This window comes from Drosophila biarmipes, chromosome 3L, assembly GCF_025231255.1.
Source record: "Drosophila biarmipes strain raj3 chromosome 3L, RU_DBia_V1.1, whole genome shotgun sequence".
NCBI classification, from domain to species: Eukaryota; Metazoa; Arthropoda; class Insecta; order Diptera; family Drosophilidae; genus Drosophila; species Drosophila biarmipes.
In genome coordinates this window covers 1,681,381-1,698,279 of record NC_066613.1, presented here as the reverse complement: position 1 = coordinate 1,698,279, position 16,899 = coordinate 1,681,381, and the positions used below count along the sequence as shown (strand labels likewise).

At 39.2% G+C, this 16,899-nt stretch overlaps 1 protein-coding gene across 26 annotated transcripts in view; it reads right to left on the bottom strand.

The window, feature by feature from the left end:
* The window catches only part of LOC108028850 (calcium/calmodulin-dependent protein kinase kinase 2), a 243,822-nt gene that overhangs the window by 181,360 nt on the left and 45,563 nt on the right, over positions 1-16,899 (bottom strand). For 2 of the 26 annotated variants that reach the window (XM_050886217.1, XM_050886210.1), the window contains exon 2: positions 11,301-11,430. The exons of 23 other annotated variants lie outside the window; for them this stretch is intronic. In XM_050886217.1, the coding sequence (XP_050742174.1) occupies positions 11,301-11,330 (30 nt within the window). In that variant the 5' untranslated portion in view covers positions 11,331-11,430. Of the gene's footprint in view, positions 1-4,888; positions 5,019-11,300; positions 11,431-16,899 lie in introns of all 26 variants that reach the window. One more of the 26 variants, XM_050886211.1, reaches the window with a different exon arrangement.

Here is a 16,899-nt window from a genome sequence, read left to right as displayed (position 1 = left end):
ATCCGATCGTTCCTATGACAGCTATATGATATAGTCCATAACCAAATAAAAAATGTTATTTCCAAGGGAAGGATATAAGTTAAAAAACACCGAAGTTATAATTTTTCAATATTATTTTACCTCTAATTTTCCGATTGTTTAATACGAAATTCAGAACTAATTTAAGAATGTTATATCCAAGTTTAGAAAGGTATATGTTAAAAAACACGAAAGATATAATTTTTTTTTTAATTTTTTCCCCGATAGTTCCAATGGGAGCTATAAGATATAGTTGGTTCCGACTTTAAAACAGAGAGAACAGAAACGGACGGACAGACGGACAGACAGACTGACGGACAGACGATCATGGATAAATCTCGTCTTGTGACGCTGATCAAGAATATATATACTTTATGGGGTCGGAAACGTCTCCTTCACTGCGTTCCAAACTTCTGACTGAAACGGCATTGACATTGCCATCATCGGTATGTCTAAACTCAATGGAGGCATCGACGGATTCTGAAATTGCTAATTTATTTGCTGAGTTTTTCCAAACTACTTATAGTTCGACAGCTTAGTCAAATTCTAACTACCCTAATCCCTTAAATAGATCAAATTGTATTTTTTCCCCTGCAATCACCGAAAGCTCTCTCTAAAGAGATTTAGCAACTACAACGCCAACTTATTTCCCCGGTCCAGATGGACTTCCTGGATGTGTGCTTCAGTTTTGTGCGTCAACCATTTGTAAACCGATTCTTAAACTTTTTTTTTTGTCTATTTCATCATCAGTTTTTCTTTCTATCTGGAAGGACTCTATTATTATCTGCGAAGGCAGATATTAACGATCTTGCCTCAATCATAACATATCTCGTATACTTATGTATGCTGATGATGTTAAGCTTTGTTTATCATATAGTGATATAGCGTCGGGATTTAACTTACAGTCGGATATTGATTGTTTTCATGGATGGTGTGAGTACAACCTTTTAAATTTGAACGGCCTTAAATGCAACGTTATGACATTTTATAGGGGTACTCCTATGTTTATCAGTTACTTTCTTAAAAGTACGCCACTTGGCCGTATATATTCAGTTAACGATTTAGGTGTTCTTCTTGACCCTAAACTTAAATTTGACTGCCACATTATGTCCACTGTTAACAAAGCCATGAGTGTTCTTGGGTTTATAAAGCGTTGGTCAAAAGAATTTGATGACCCTTATACGACCAAATTATTATTTACCTCCCTTGTCCGTCCTATTTTGGAATATTGTTCGTCGGTTTGGAGTCCACGATATCGAGTGCACATCGACCGTATTGAGTCGGTACAAAAAAAATTTCTCTTATTTGCCCTGCGTAGTTTGAACTGGGATCAAAACGTAAGGCTTCCTTCCTACGAGAGTAGATTACAATTGCTTAATTTACCTACACTTGTAAATCGTAGAACAATGCTTGGTACTATTTTTATACAAAATCTTATAAGAGGTGACATTGATTCTGCAGATCTTTTAAACCGCCTAAGATTCAACGTTCCTGTTAGACTAACACAAATTTATTATCCTTCGCGTTCTATATAATAACTATAATAAACGTTGGCATTTAATTTGCATTTCAACATCTATTAAAAACTAATATTATTAAAAACTAATATTATTAAAAACTGTAACGAACTGATTTCTTTGGTTTCTGCTCGCTACGGTATTTGTGCGGCTAGCTCAGTAGATTGTGTGTGTTCGTCCCACCAAATTTATATAAACGTTACCGCCCAGTAGTTCAGTGAAAAAAGCACAGAATTCTCGGGTTCGGAGTGGGTTTATTGCGGGTATAACTACAGACGTCTTTATAACTTGCTTGTCTCGCTGTCTCCGACGGTGTGGGTTGTCTTGTCGCTCCTCGAAGATCCTTGACCGCTGATTGCTCCTGACGTGGCTGGCTCGGTGACTGCTCGGACACGATTATGACTCGCTATGGGGTCAGCTGTGCGGGCTTAGGGAAGCGTCACCGTTCTCAGACTAGGGTGAACAGACTGACGAGCTCTCCAGGATCACTCCTCTCGATACCCGATCTCCTGTCCCTTGCTCTGTCCCGGATGGTCCCACGGGCTTCCGCTCAGATCGTGCGGACAGTCAAGGCAGAACGCCAGGAAGCTGTCTCGCTTTTCACTTCGCTTCTGTGCCTCGTGTAAACGAACGTTCCACCCTAGCCTCACCCTTCCGCGTACTGTCCGTGCCGTTCCTGCGGCCTCGATCCTCCTTGCGTGCCCGTTGCGGTGTGGTGTCCTGCTTGCTGGTGGCGATATCCTGCGAACTGCTCTTGACAGGTGGCTGTAGGTCTTGACTTCTGTGCTGGGTTCGAGGGCATACGCCGATCCGGGACTTCTCTCCCTTCTGGCTCGTGACTCTCAGGGTTCTGTTGCGCCGCTCCGGGACTTCTCTCCCTTCAAGCTCGCTACTCTAGGGGTTCCGTTGCGCCGCTCCGGGACTTCTCTCCCTTCTGGCTTGCTACTCTAGGGGTTCTGTCACGCCGCTCCGGGACTTCTCTTCCTTCTGGCTTGCTACTCTCGATTTCAAATCTAAGTCTAGTAGACCCTCCAGGCGTAACGCCAGGTTTTCGTCGGCAGGACAGAACAGAACTTAGCCGTGTGGTGCCTCCTTAGACCTCAGCCACCTGTGTCTCAGTTCGGAGATTCCTAGTAATCCCAATCCCGAACGTCTCGACGTGACGATCTTGCTCCTCGTAGGCTCCCACGGCGCTGCTTCCGACGACTCGCCCTGGTGTGGCTCCCTCGTAGCTTGCTTGATTGGATTTCATTCGACTCCTTGCTCTCGACTGACTGCTCGCTCTTGACTGACTGATCTCGACTGAATGATTGATCCCGCTGCCAGCGCCCTGCGGTTTTATATAGGGCCTCTGGGAACCGTTATTTCCCTTTTGCACACGGCCCGCCAAAACTCTCCACATCGTTTCCAAAGTCCATGGTTCCTGTTTGACCCTCTTGTCCCTGACGCACTGCTTCCCGCCGCCGTTCAGCCTGATGCTGCCGTCCCGCTGATCCCGGAGACGCATGCGACATGTTTGTGTGCCGCACCGCTGCTGAGATGTGGCACCTTCTTTCCAAAGTCCAAAGTCCGGCGGCGTCCCGCTACTCCTTTTTGCACACGGCACTCTCGCTCCGCCCGCCAAGTCTCCGCTCTCTCCTTCTTCATTGTTTGTCTCCAAACTCTCTTGGTCTCCGAACCCTCTTGCTCTCCAAACTCTCTCGCTCTCCAAACTCTTGTCTCCAAACTCTCTTCCTCTCCAAACTCTCACGTTCTCCGTCCTCGATCTCCAAACTCTCTCTTTCTCCGTCCTCGATCTCCAAACTCTCTCGTTCTCCGTCCTCGATCTTCAAACTCTCTCGTTCTACGTCCTCGCTCTTCACCGCGCCGCCACTACGCGAATTCGCCGCGTACCTGATGAGCGGCCGGCCATCTGCAGCTGGGATTTGTGGGGAGTTATTCAACTCCTAACAAAACTAATATTTTAACTCATTTGCTTAATTCTTAGTTGTGCCTTTTATTTTTATTTGTGTCCCGTTTCTATTTGTTTTATGTATGTATCTTCCTCGCGATCTCGCATTTTTTGCCCAAATTTATAAAAGGGCCCCGCGCGTAACAAGCACGTGCTTGGTGTCGTTGGGCCACTTGTTTGTAATGTTCGAAGTGCATCAACGTCTATATATATACAAAATTCACTAAGCCTGTGCCCACAGGCCAAGAACAGCTGCAGCAGAAATAAAACGGCGGGAGACATGGCAAATCCCCTACACCTATGAGAAAAACCTAATGAGACCTAAAGACGACTGCTAGAGATACACCGAGCCTACAAGAGGCTCTATAGGTGTATCCAAACGGTGGACCAAACCCCCTCACAGGACAACAAAACAAAACTAATTCCAAATAATAAATCGCCATATATACTTGGCATAAAATAAAAAATCTTGTAAAATATTCACAATATGAGGCTTCTAAACACAAAAGTTTAACAGAAAAACAAGAAAGGAAGTTAGCTTCGGCAAGCCGAAGTTTATGTACCCTTGCAATTATAAGAAATAATCAACGTTAGTAACATTATGTGAAATTTTTAAGGATTGTTGCTGGCTTCATTATTTCTTTAACCGTTTCTTTGGCAAAAAACACCGAAGCTATAATTTTAATTATAATATTTTCCCACCCATTTTCGGATATTTCCTATGACAGCTAGGTGAAATAGTCGTCCGATTTTGATAAAATTAAATTCGAAATTTAGAACAAATTAAAAAATGTTATTTCCAAGCTTAGGAGGTTGTATGTTAAAAAACACCAAAGATATCATTTTTCATATTGTTTTCCCACCAATTTTGCGATCGTTCGAAAATCAGAACTTATTAACAAATGTTATTTCGAAGGGATCCGACTACTACCTGCAATAGAAAGAAGACTTTTCGCAAAAATTCAGCCCGATAGCTTTAGAACTGAGAGATTAGTTTGAAACGGACGGACAGACTAATCACGAATATATATAGTTTATGGGGTCGGAAACGTCTCCTTCACTGCGTTGCAAACTTCTGACTGAAATCGTTGTACCCTCTGCAGGGGTATAATAACTTTGTTAATAACCCAATACTTTTACCAGCCAGATCTCAGAGTTTAAAAAATCAATTACGTTGCCACTCTCCTATTTCAGAACAGAATACATTTGTCCGATTACTCAAAATAACCAGTACCAATTTATTAATTAGTATACAAACTTTATAATGTGAACCAATTCTTAATTAATATGTAATTAAAAACACTTGATTTAATGTCAGGTTTCCTTCAAATTAAACTAAAAAATTAACGAAATATATCGTCGGTTTTAACGAGCAATGATTTATATCGTTTTACATGATTACCTTACGGTTTAAAAATAACACCAAATTCATTTCTGAGACTGATGAATATTAAAGTTTCTGGACTTGAAGCTTCTTAAGCATTCTTTTATATGGATGACTTAAGAGCCATTGTTTGTTCCGGTTGTTATCCCTAGAAATTAAGAAATATTTTTGAAATATGCAAGAAACACAATTTTAAACTACATCTACAAAAATGTTAATTTTGTGACTTTTCTTGCTCATAAATGCACAGACAAAGGAGTTTTTTCGGATAACATGAAATTAATTAAGACGTAGAAAACGCTGAAGACAGATCTCTTATAATAACATAAACGCATTGTCGAGCATACAGGGGGCTTGATGAAAATTAGTCATGCACCTATTCCGGATAGAGAAAGTGAAAGTAGCCAAAACCTTGATGATAGATAAAGAACCAAGTTTTTCTTCATCCCAATTTAAATCTTTTGCACAAAGAAATGGGATGTCTTTATTTTATGCAGATCCTCGACATAGAACTTCCAACGAACAAATTGAAAAGATACCCTCTACTTTAAGAGAAATTTCACGTTGCATTAAAGATGAACTTAACTTAGTTGATTATTCCGAAATTGTATTTAGAGCAGCACATAAATATAACTTATCAATTCACTCTGTAACCAATCAACGACCGTATGCTATATTATTTAATAAAATCAAACACGATAAAACTCCCCAATTGTTAAAGCAAGCACAGGATAAAATGTTACCTTTTCATAATAAAGACAGAAAAGAAAAGGACTATCACGAAGGAGAAGTAATTTACGAAAAGAAACACGGGGAAAGAAATAAACTTAACTCTAGATATAAAAAAGGTAGTTAGGGAAAATCATCCTTATAAAGTTATTATTAATAACAGAAAATTTACTTATCTTAAATTCTAGATAATGAATTCAATAATGTACTTATTATTGCTGGTAGCTTTATGGATTACACAAACCACGATTTCTTTCTTTACAAGGATATCAAAGAAGTCCTCATTTATGAATCATACGCGGATTTATTTCATATAACTAATTTAAGTTTTTATATAGATATTATTACTTTTGAAACAGAATTTTTAAACAGTCATAACGTTCAGAATTCAAAATGGGAAATAACCAACGATTTAGAAATTATAAAAATGCTTATTTCTCAAGTATTACTCACTAGGTCAAAAAGAGGCATTAATGAATTAGGCGCAATATGGAAATGGATACCAGGAACACCAGATCATGCTGTTTTCATAACAGTTCAAAATAAAATTGATGATTTGATAAAAAACAATACCGATCAATTCTTTATTCATTCCAAAATATTTAAAGAAATAAAAACTCTATCTGACAACTTTAAAACTGCCTTTAAAGGTCAAGAAATTCCACTCAGAAATTACCGCCTTCGTTTGTTGACTTACGATATTATGAATTTAATGGACACAATTACATTAGCAACAAGAAAGGAAGTTAACTTCGGCAAGCCGAAGTTTGTATACCCTTGCAGTTATAAAAAATAATCATATATTCCCAATATTATAAGATAATATGTCATATTATATGATAATATGCCCCAAAGCTATAATTTGTTTCACATTACTTCCCACCAATCCGATCGTTCCTATGACAGCTATATGATATAGTCCATAACCAAATAAAAAATGTTATTTCCAAGGGAAGGATATAAGTTAAAAAACACCGAAGATATAATTTTTCAATATTATTTTACCTCTAATTTTCCGATTGTTTAATACGAAATTCAGAACTAATTTAAGAATGTTATATCCAAGTTTAGAAAGGTATATGTTAAAAAACACGAAAGATATAATTTTTTTTTTAATTTTTTCCCCGATAGTTCCAATGGGAGCTATAAGATATAGTTGGTTCCGACTTTAAAACAGAGAGACTAGTTTGCGTAGAAACGGACGGACAGACGGACAGACAGACTGACGGACAGACTGACGGACAGACGATCATGGATAAATCTCGTCTTGTGACGCTGATCAAGAATATATATACTTTATGGGGTCGGAAACGTCTCCTTCACTGCGTTCCAAACTTCTGACTGAAACGGCATTGACATTGCCATCATCGGTATGTCTAAACTCAATGGAGGCATCGACGGATTCTGAAATTGCTAATTTATTTGCTGAGTTTTTCCAAACTACTTATAGTTCGACAGCTTAGTCAAATTCTAACTACCCTAATCCCTTAAATAGATCAAATTGTATTTTTTCCCCTGCAATCACCGAAAGCTCTCTCTAAAGAGATTTAGCAACTACAACGCCAACTTATTTCCCCGGTCCAGATGGACTTCCTGGATGTGTGCTTCAGTTTTGTGCGTCAACCATTTGTAAACCGATTCTTAAACTTTTTTTTTTGTCTATTTCATCATCAGTTTTTCTTTCTATCTGGAAGGACTCTATTATTATCTGCGAAGGCAGATATTAACGATCTTGCCTCAATCATAACATATCTCGTATACTTATGTATGCTGATGATGTTAAGCTTTGTTTATCATATAGTGATATAGCGTCGGGATTTAACTTACAGTCGGATATTGATTGTTTTCATGGATGGTGTGAGTACAACCTTTTAAATTTGAACGGCCTTAAATGCAACGTTATGACATTTTATAGGGGTACTCCTATGTTTATCAGTTACTTTCTTAAAAGTACGCCACTTGGCCGTATATATTCAGTTAACGATTTAGGTGTTCTTCTTGACCCTAAACTTAAATTTGACTGCCACATTATGTCCACTGTTAACAAAGCCATGAGTGTTCTTGGGTTTATAAAGCGTTGGTCAAAAGAATTTGATGACCCTTATACGACCAAATTATTATTTACCTCCCTTGTCAGTCCTATTTTGGAATATTGTTCGTCGGTTTGGAGTCCACGATATCGAGTGCACATCGACCGTATTGAGTCGGTACAAAAAAAATTTCTCTTATTTGCCCTGCGTAGTTTGAACTGGGATCAAAACGTAAGGCTTCCTTCCTACGAGAGTAGATTACAATTGCTTAATTTACCTACACTTGTAAATCGTAGAACAATGCTTGGTACTATTTTTATACAAAATCTTATAAGAGGTGACATTGATTCTGCAGATCTTTTAAACCGCCTAAGATTCAACGTTCCTGTTAGACTAACACAAATTTATTATCCTTCGCGTTCTATATAATAACTATAATAAACGTTGGCATTTAATTTGCATTTCAACATCTATTAAAAACTAATATTATTAAAAACTAATATTATTAAAAACTGTAACGAACTGATTTCTTTGGTTTCTGCTCGCTACGGTATTTGTGCGGCTAGCTCAGTAGATCGTGTGTGTTCGTTTCACCAAATTTATATAAACGTGACCGCCCAGTAGTTCAGTGAAAAAAGCACAGAATTCTCGGGTTCGGAGTGGGTTTATTGCGGGTATAACTACAGACGTCTTTATAACTTGCTTGTCTCGCTGTCTCCGACGGTGTGGGTTGTCTTGTCGCTCCTCGAAGATCCTTGACCGCTGATTGCTCCTGACGTGGCTGGCTCGGTGACTGCTCGGCCACGATTATGACTCGCTATGGGGTCAGCTGTGCGGGCTTAGGGAAGCGTCACCGTTCTCAGACTAGGGTGAACAGACTGACGAGCTCTCCAGGATCACTCCTCTCGATACCCGATCTCCTGTCCCTTGCTCTGTCCCGGATGGTCCCACGGGCTTCCGCTCAGATCGTGCGGACAGTCAAGGCAGAACGCCAGGAAGCTGTCTCGCTTTTCACTTCGCTTCTGTGCCTCGTGTAAACGAACGTTCCAAACTAGCCTCACCCTTCCGCGTACTGTCCGTGCCGTTCCTGCGGCCTCGATCCTCCTTGCGTGCCCGTTGCGGTGTGGTGTCCTGCTTGCTGGTGGCGATATCCTGCGAACTGCTCTTGACAGGTGGCTGTAGGTCTTGACTTCTGTGCTGGGTTCGAGGGCATACGCCGATCCGGGACTTCTCTCCCTTCTGGCTCGTGACTCTCAGGGTTCTGTTGCGCCGCTCCGGGACTTCTCTCCCTTCTAGCTCGCTACTCTAGGGGTTCCGTTGCGCCGCTCCGGGACTTCTCTCCCTTCTGGCTTGCTACTCTAGGGGTTCTGTCACGCCGCTCCGGGACTTCTCTTCCTTCTGGCTTGCTACTCTCGATTTCAAATCTAAGTCTAGTAGACCCTCCAGGCGTAACGCCAGGTTTTCGTCGGCAGGACAGAACAGAACTTAGCCGTGTGGTGCCTCCTTAGACCTCAGCCACCTGTGTCTCAGTTCGGAGATTCCTAGTAATCCCAATCCCGAACGTCTCGACGTGACGATCTTGCTCCTCGTAGGCTCCCACGGCGCTGCTTCCGACGACTCGCCCTGGTGTGGCTCCCTCGTAGCTTGCTTGATTGGATTTCATTCGACTCCTTGCTCTCGACTGACTGCTCGCTCTTGACTGACTGATCTCGACTGAATGATTGATCCCGCTGCCAGCGCCCTGCGGTTTTATATAGGGCCTCTGGGAACCGTTATTTTCCTTTTTAGCACACGGCCCGCCAAAACTCTCTTGTCCCTGACGCACTGCTTCCCGCCGCCGTTCAGCCTGATGCTGCCGTCCCGCTGATCCCGGAGACGCATGCGACATGTTTGTGTGCCGCACCGCTGCTGAGATGTGGCACCTTCTTTCCAAAGTCCAAAGTCCGGCGGCGTCCCGCTACTCCTTTTTGCACACGGCACTCTCGCTCCGCCCGCCAAGTCTCCGCTCTCTCCTTCTTCATTGTTGGTCTCCAAACTCTCTTGGTCTCCGAACCCTCTTGCTCTCCAAACTCTCTCGCTCTCCAAACTCTTGTCTCCAAACTCTCTTCCTCTCCAAACTCTCACGTTCTCCGTCCTCGATCACCAAACTCTCTCGTTCTCCGTCCTCGATCTACCGCGCCGCCACTACGCGAATTCGCCGCGTACCTGATGAGCGGCCGGCCATCTGCAGCTGGGATTTGTGGGGAGTTATTCAACTCCTAACAAAACTAATATTTTAACTCATTTGCTTAATTCTTAGTTGTGCCTTTTATTTTTATTTGTGTCCCGTTTCTATTTGTTTTATGTATGTATCTTCCTCGCGATCTCGCATTTTTTGCCCAAATTTATAAAAGGGCCCCGCGCGTAACAAGCACGTGCTTGGTGTCGTTGGGCCACTTGTTTGTAATGTTCGAAGTGCATCAACGTCTATATATATACAAAATTCACTAAGCCTGTGCCCACAGGCCAAGAACAGCTGCAGCAGAAATAAAACGGCGGGAGACATGGCAAATCCCCTACACCTACGAGAAAAACCTAATGAGACCTAAAGACGACTGCTAGAGATACACCGAGCCTACAAGAGGCTCTATAGGTGTATCCAAACGGTGGACCAAACCCCCTCACAATAGCTGAGTACAGGACAACAAAACAAAACTAATTCCAAATAATAAATTGCCATATATACTTGGCAAAAAATCTTGTAAAATATTCACAATATGAGGCTTCTAAACACAAAAGTTTAACAGAAAAACAAGAAAGGAAGTTAGCTTCGGCAAGCCGAAGTTTATGTACCCTTGCAATTATAAGAAATAATCAACGTTAGTAACATTATGTGAAATTTTTAAGGATTGTTGCTGGCTTCATTATTTCTTTAACCGTTTCTTTGGCAAAAAACACCGAAGCTATAATTTTAATTATAATATTTTCCCACCCATTTTCGGATATTTCCTATGACAGCTAGGTGAAATAGTCGCCCGATTTTGATAAAATTAAATTCGAAATTTAGAACAAATTAAAAAATGTTATTTCCAAGCTTAGGAGGTTGTATGTTAAAAAACACCAAAGATATCATTTTTCATATTGTTTTCCCACCAATTTTGCGATTGTTGGAAATTCAGAACTTATTAACAAATGTTATTTCGAAGGGATCCGACTACTACCTGCAATAGAAAGAAGACTTTTCCCAAAAATTCAGCCCGATAGCTTTAGAACTGAGAGATTAGTTTGAAACGGACGGACAGACTAATCACGAATATATATAGTTTATGGGGTCGGAAACGTCTCCTTCACTGCGTTGAAAACTTCTGACTGAAATCGTTATACCCTCTGCAGGGGTATAATAACTTTGTTAATAACCCAATACTTTTACCAGCCAGATCTCAGAGTTTGAAAAATCAATTACGTTGCCACTCTCCTACTTCAGAACAGAATACATTTGTCCGATTACTCAAAATAACCAGTACCAATTTATTAATTAGTATACAAACTTTATAATGTGAACCAATTTTTAATTAATATGTAATTAAAAACACTTGATTTAATGTCAGGTTTCCTTCAAATTAAACTAAAAAATTAACGAAATATATCGTCGGTTTTAACGAGCAATGGTTTATATCGTTTTACATGATTACCTTACGGTTTAAAAATAACACCAAATTCATTTCTGAGACTGATGAATATTAAAGTTTCTGGACTTGAAGCTTCTTAAGCATTCTTTTATATGGATGACTTAAGAGCCATTGTTTGTTCCGGTTGTTATCCCTAGAAATTAAGAAATATTTTCGAAATATGCAAGAAACACAATTTTAAGCTACATCTACAAAAATGTTAATTTTGTGACTTTTCTTGCTCATAAATGCACAGACAAAGGAGTCTTTTCGGATAACAAGAAATTAATTAAGACGTAGAAAACGCTGAAGACAGATCTCTTATAATAACATAAACGCATTGTCGAGCATACAGGGGGCTTGATGAAAATTAGTCAGGCACCTATTCCAGATAGAGAATGTGAAAGTGAAAATCTTATATTCATCACTTGTATAGATTCATATTCAACATTGTTAGTCGTAAAAGAAATCGAAAAGAAATCAAATAAATTAAATATAGAAAACAAAGTTTCAGATATTCTGCAACAATTCCCATTAGCCAAAACCTTGATGATAGATAAAGAACCAAGTTTTTCTTCATCCCAATTTAAATCTTTTGCACAAAGAAATGGGATATCTTTATTTTATGCAGATCCTCGACATAGAACTTCCAACGAACAAATTGAAAAGATACCCTCTACTTTAACAGAAATTTCACGTTGCATTAAAGATGAACTTAACTTAGTTGATTATTCCGAAATTGTAATTAGAGCAGCACATAAATATAACTTATCAATTCACTCTGTAACCAATCAACGACCGTATGCTATATTATTTAATAAAATCAAACACGATAAAACTCTCCAATTGTTAAAGCAAGCACAGGATAAAATGTTACCTTTTCATAATAAAGACAGAAAAGGAAAGGACTATACCGAAGGAGAAGTAAATAAACTAGATATAAAAAAGGTAGTTAGGGAAAATCATCCTAATAAAGTTATTATTAATAACAGAAACCGTACGATTCATAAAGATAATATTAAATTTTAAACAAATTTACTTATCTAAAATTCTAGATAATGAATTCAATAATGTACTTATAATTGCTGGTAGCTTTATGGATTACACAAACCACGATTTCTTTCTTTACAAGGATACCAAAGAAGTCCTCATTTATGAATCATACGCGGATTTATTTCATATAACTAATTTAAGTTTTTATATAGATATTATTACTTTTGAAACAGAATTTTTAAACAGTCATAACGTTCAGAATTCAAAATGAGAAATAACCAACGATTTAGAAATTATAAAAATGCTTATTTCTCAAGTATTACTCACTAGGTCAAAAAGAGGCATTAATGAATTAGGCGCAATCTGGAAATGGATACCAGATCATGCTGTTTTCATAACAGTTCAAAATAAAATTGATGATTTGATAAAAACAATACCGATCAATTCTTTATTCATTCCAAAATATTTAAAGAAATAAAAACTCTATCTGACAACTTTAAAACTGCCTTACAAGGTCAAGAAATTCTACTCAGAAATTACCGCCTTCGTTTGCTGACTTACGATATTATGAATTTAATGGACACAATTACATTAGCAACAAGAAAGGAAGTTAACTTCGGCAAGCCGAAGTTTGCATACCGTTGCAGTTATAAAAAATAATCAATCATTTTATTAAATTGAATTCGAAATTCTTAAAAAAATAAAAATTTATATTCCCAATATTATAAGATAATATGTCAAAATGCCCCAAAGCTATAATTTGTTTCACATTACTTCCCACCAATCCGATCGTTCCTATGACAGCTATATGATATAGTCCATAACCAAATAAAAAATGTTATTTCCAAGGGAAGGATATAAGTTAAAAAACACCGAAGATATAATTTTTCAATATTATTTTACCTCTAATTTTCCGATTGTTTAATACGAAATTCAGAACTAATTTAAGAATGTTATAACCAAGTTTAGAAAGGTATATGTTAAAAAACACGAAAGATATAATTTTTTTTTAATTTTTTCCCCGATGGTTCCAATGGGAGCTATAAGATATAGTTGTCCGATCCGGCTGGTTCCGACTTTAAAACTGAGAGACTAGTTTGCGTAGAAACGGACGGACAGACGGACAGACAGACTGACGGACAGACTGACGGACAGACGATCATGGATAAATCTCGTCTTGTGACGCTGATCAAGAATATATATACTTTATGGGGTCGGAAACGTCTCCTTCACTGCGTTCCAAACTTCTGACTGAAACGGCATTGACATTGCCATCATCGGTATGTCTAAACTCAATGGAGGCATCGACGGATTCTGAAATTGCTAATTTATTTGCTGAGTTTTTCCAAACTACTTATAGTTCGACAGCTTAGTCAAACTCTAACTACCCTAATCCCTTAAATAGATCAAATTGTATTTTTTCCCCTGCAATCACCGAAATCTCTCTCTAAAGAGATTTAGCAACTACAACGCCAACTTATTTCCCCGGTCCAGATGGACTTCCTGCTTAAGTTTTGTGCGTCAACCATTTGTAAACCGATTCTTAAACTTTTTTTTTTGTCTATTTCATCATCAGTTTTTCTTTCTATCTGGAAGGACTCTATTATTATCTGCGAAGGCAGATATTAACGATCTTGCCTCAATCATAACATATCTCTTATACTTATGTATGCTGATGATGTTAAGCTTTGTTTATCATATAGTGATATAGCGTCGGGATTTAACTTACAGTCGGATATTGATTGTTTTCATGGATGGTGTGAGTACAACCTTTTAAATTTGAACGGCCTTAAATGCAACGTTATGACATTTTATAGGGGTACTCCTATGTTTATCAGTTACTTTCCTAAAAGTACGCCACTTGGCCGTATATATTCAGTTAACGATTTAGGTGTTCTTCTTGACCCTAAACTTAAATTTGACTGCCACATTATGTCCACTGTTAACAAAGCCATGAGTGTTCTTGGGTTTATAAAGCGTTGGTCAAAAGAATTTGATGACCCTTATACGACCAAATTATTATTTACCTCCCTTGTCCGTCCTATTTTGGAATATTGTTCGTCGGTTTGGAGTCCACGATATCGAGTGCACATCGACCGTATTGAGTCGCTTCCTTCCTACGAGAGTTGATTACAATTGCTTAATTTACCTACACTTGTAAATCGTAGAACAATGCTTGGTACTATTTTTATACAAAATCTTATAAGAGGTGACATTGATTCTGCAGATCTTTTAAACCGCCTAAGATTCAACGTTCCTGTTAGACTAACACAAATTTATTATCCTTCGCGTTCTATATAATAACTATAATAAACGTTGGCATTTAATTTGCATTTCAACATCTATTAAAAACTAATATTATTAAAAACTAATATTATTAAAAACTGTAACGAACTGATTTCTTTGGTTTCTGCTCGCTACGGTATTTGTGCGGCTAGCTCAGTAGATTGTGTGTGTTCGTCCCACCAAATTTAAATAAACGTTACCGCCCAGTAGTTCAGTGAAAAAAGCACAGAATTCTCGGGATCGGAGTGGGTTTATTGCGGGTATAACTACAGACGTCTTTATAACTTGCTTGTCTCGCTGTCTCCGACGGTGTGGGTTGTCGTGTCGCTCCTCGAAGATCCTTGACCGCTGATTGCTCCTGACGTGGCTGGCTCGGTGACTGCTCGGCCACGATTATGACTCGCTATGGGGTCAGCTGTGCGGGCTTAGGGAAGCGTCACCGTTCTCAGACTAGGGTGAACAGACTGACGAGCTCTCCAGGATCACTCCTCTCGATACCCGATCTCCTGTCCCTTGCTCTGTCCCGGATGGTCCCACGGGCTTCCGCTCAGATCGTGCGGACAGTCAAGGCAGAACGCCAGGAAGCTGTCTCGCTTTTCACTTCGCTTCTGTGCCTCGTGTAAACGAACGTTCCACCCTAGCCTCACCCTTCCGCGTACTGTCCGTGCCGTTCCTGCGGCCTCGATCCTCCTTGCGTGGCCGTTGCGGTGTGGTGTAATGCTTGCTGGTGGCGATATCCTGCGAACTGCTCTTGACAGGTGGCTGTAGGTCTTGACTTCTGTGCTGGGTTCGAGGGCATACGCCGATCCGGGACTTCTCTCCCTTCTGGCTCGTGACTCTCAGGGTTCTGTTGCGCCGCTCCGGGACTTCTCTCCCTTCTAGCTCGCTACTCTAGGGGTTCCGTTGCGCCGCTCCGGGACTTCTCTCCCTTCTGGCTTGCTACTCTAGGGGTTCTGTCACGCCGCTCCGGGACTTCTCTTCCTTCTGGCTTGCTACTCTCGATTTCAAATCTAAGTCTAGTAGACCCTCCAGGCGTAACGCCCGGACTTCGTCGGCAGGACAGAACAGAACTTAGCCTCCTTCGACCTCAGCCACCTGTGTCTCAGTTCGGAGATTCCTAGTAATCCCAATCCCGAACGCCTCGACGTGACGATCTTGCTCCTCGTAGGCTTAGGAGGTTGTATGTTAAAAAACACCAAAGATATCATTTTTCATATTGTTTTCCCACCAATTTTGCGATCGTTCGAAAATCAGAACTTATTAACAAATGTTATTTCGAAGGGATCCGACTACTACCTGCAATAGAAAGAAGACTTTTGGGAAAAATTCAGCCCGATAGCTTTAGAACAAAGAGATTAGTTTGAAACGGACGGACAGACTAATCACGAATATATATAGTTTATGGGGTCGGAAACGTCTCCTTCACTGCGTTGCAAACTTCTGACTGAAATCGTTATACCCTCTGCAGGGGTTTAATAACTTCTTTAATAACCCAATACTTTTACCAGCCAGATCTCAGAGTTTGAAAAATCAATTACGTTGCCACTCTCCTACTTCAGAACAGAATACATTTGTCCGATTACTCAAAATAACCAGTACCAATTTATTAATTAATATACAAACTTTATAATGTGAACCAATTTTTAATTAATATGTAATTAAAAACACTTGATTTAATGTCAGGTTTCCTTCAAATTAAACTAAAAAATTAACGAAATATATCGTCGGTTTTAACGAGCAATGGTTTATATCGTTTTACATGATTACCTTACGGTTTAAAAATAACACCAAATTCATTTCTGAGACTGATAAATATTAAATTTGACTGGACTTGAAGCTTCTTAAGCATTCTTTTATATGGATGACTTAAGAGCCATTGTTTGTTCCGGTTGTTATCCCTAGAAATTAAGAAATATTTTTGAAATATGCAAGAAACACAATTTTAAACTACATCTACAAAAATGTTAACTTTGTGACTTTTCTTGTTCATAAATGCACAGACAAAGGAGTCTTTTCGGATAACAAGAAATTAATGTAATGTAAAGAAACTATCCATACCGACATCATTCATATAGCACTAGACGATTTATAGCATTTTGCAATTATTATAAACGTTATTTACGGCACACAAATAGATTATATAAAAAGAATGCTTGACTTCATTCCAATATATATAAAATAAACTTATAGATAAACTTATAGACTGATTTCCCTAGAGATATGCATATGCAGTCACTTTAATAATGTGATCTGTCAAAATACCTTGTTGCCATACAAGTACAAAATAAAAATGCACAAAAAAGAGCTAAGGCTATTTTCGATGTTGGTTGGTTTTAAAGTACTA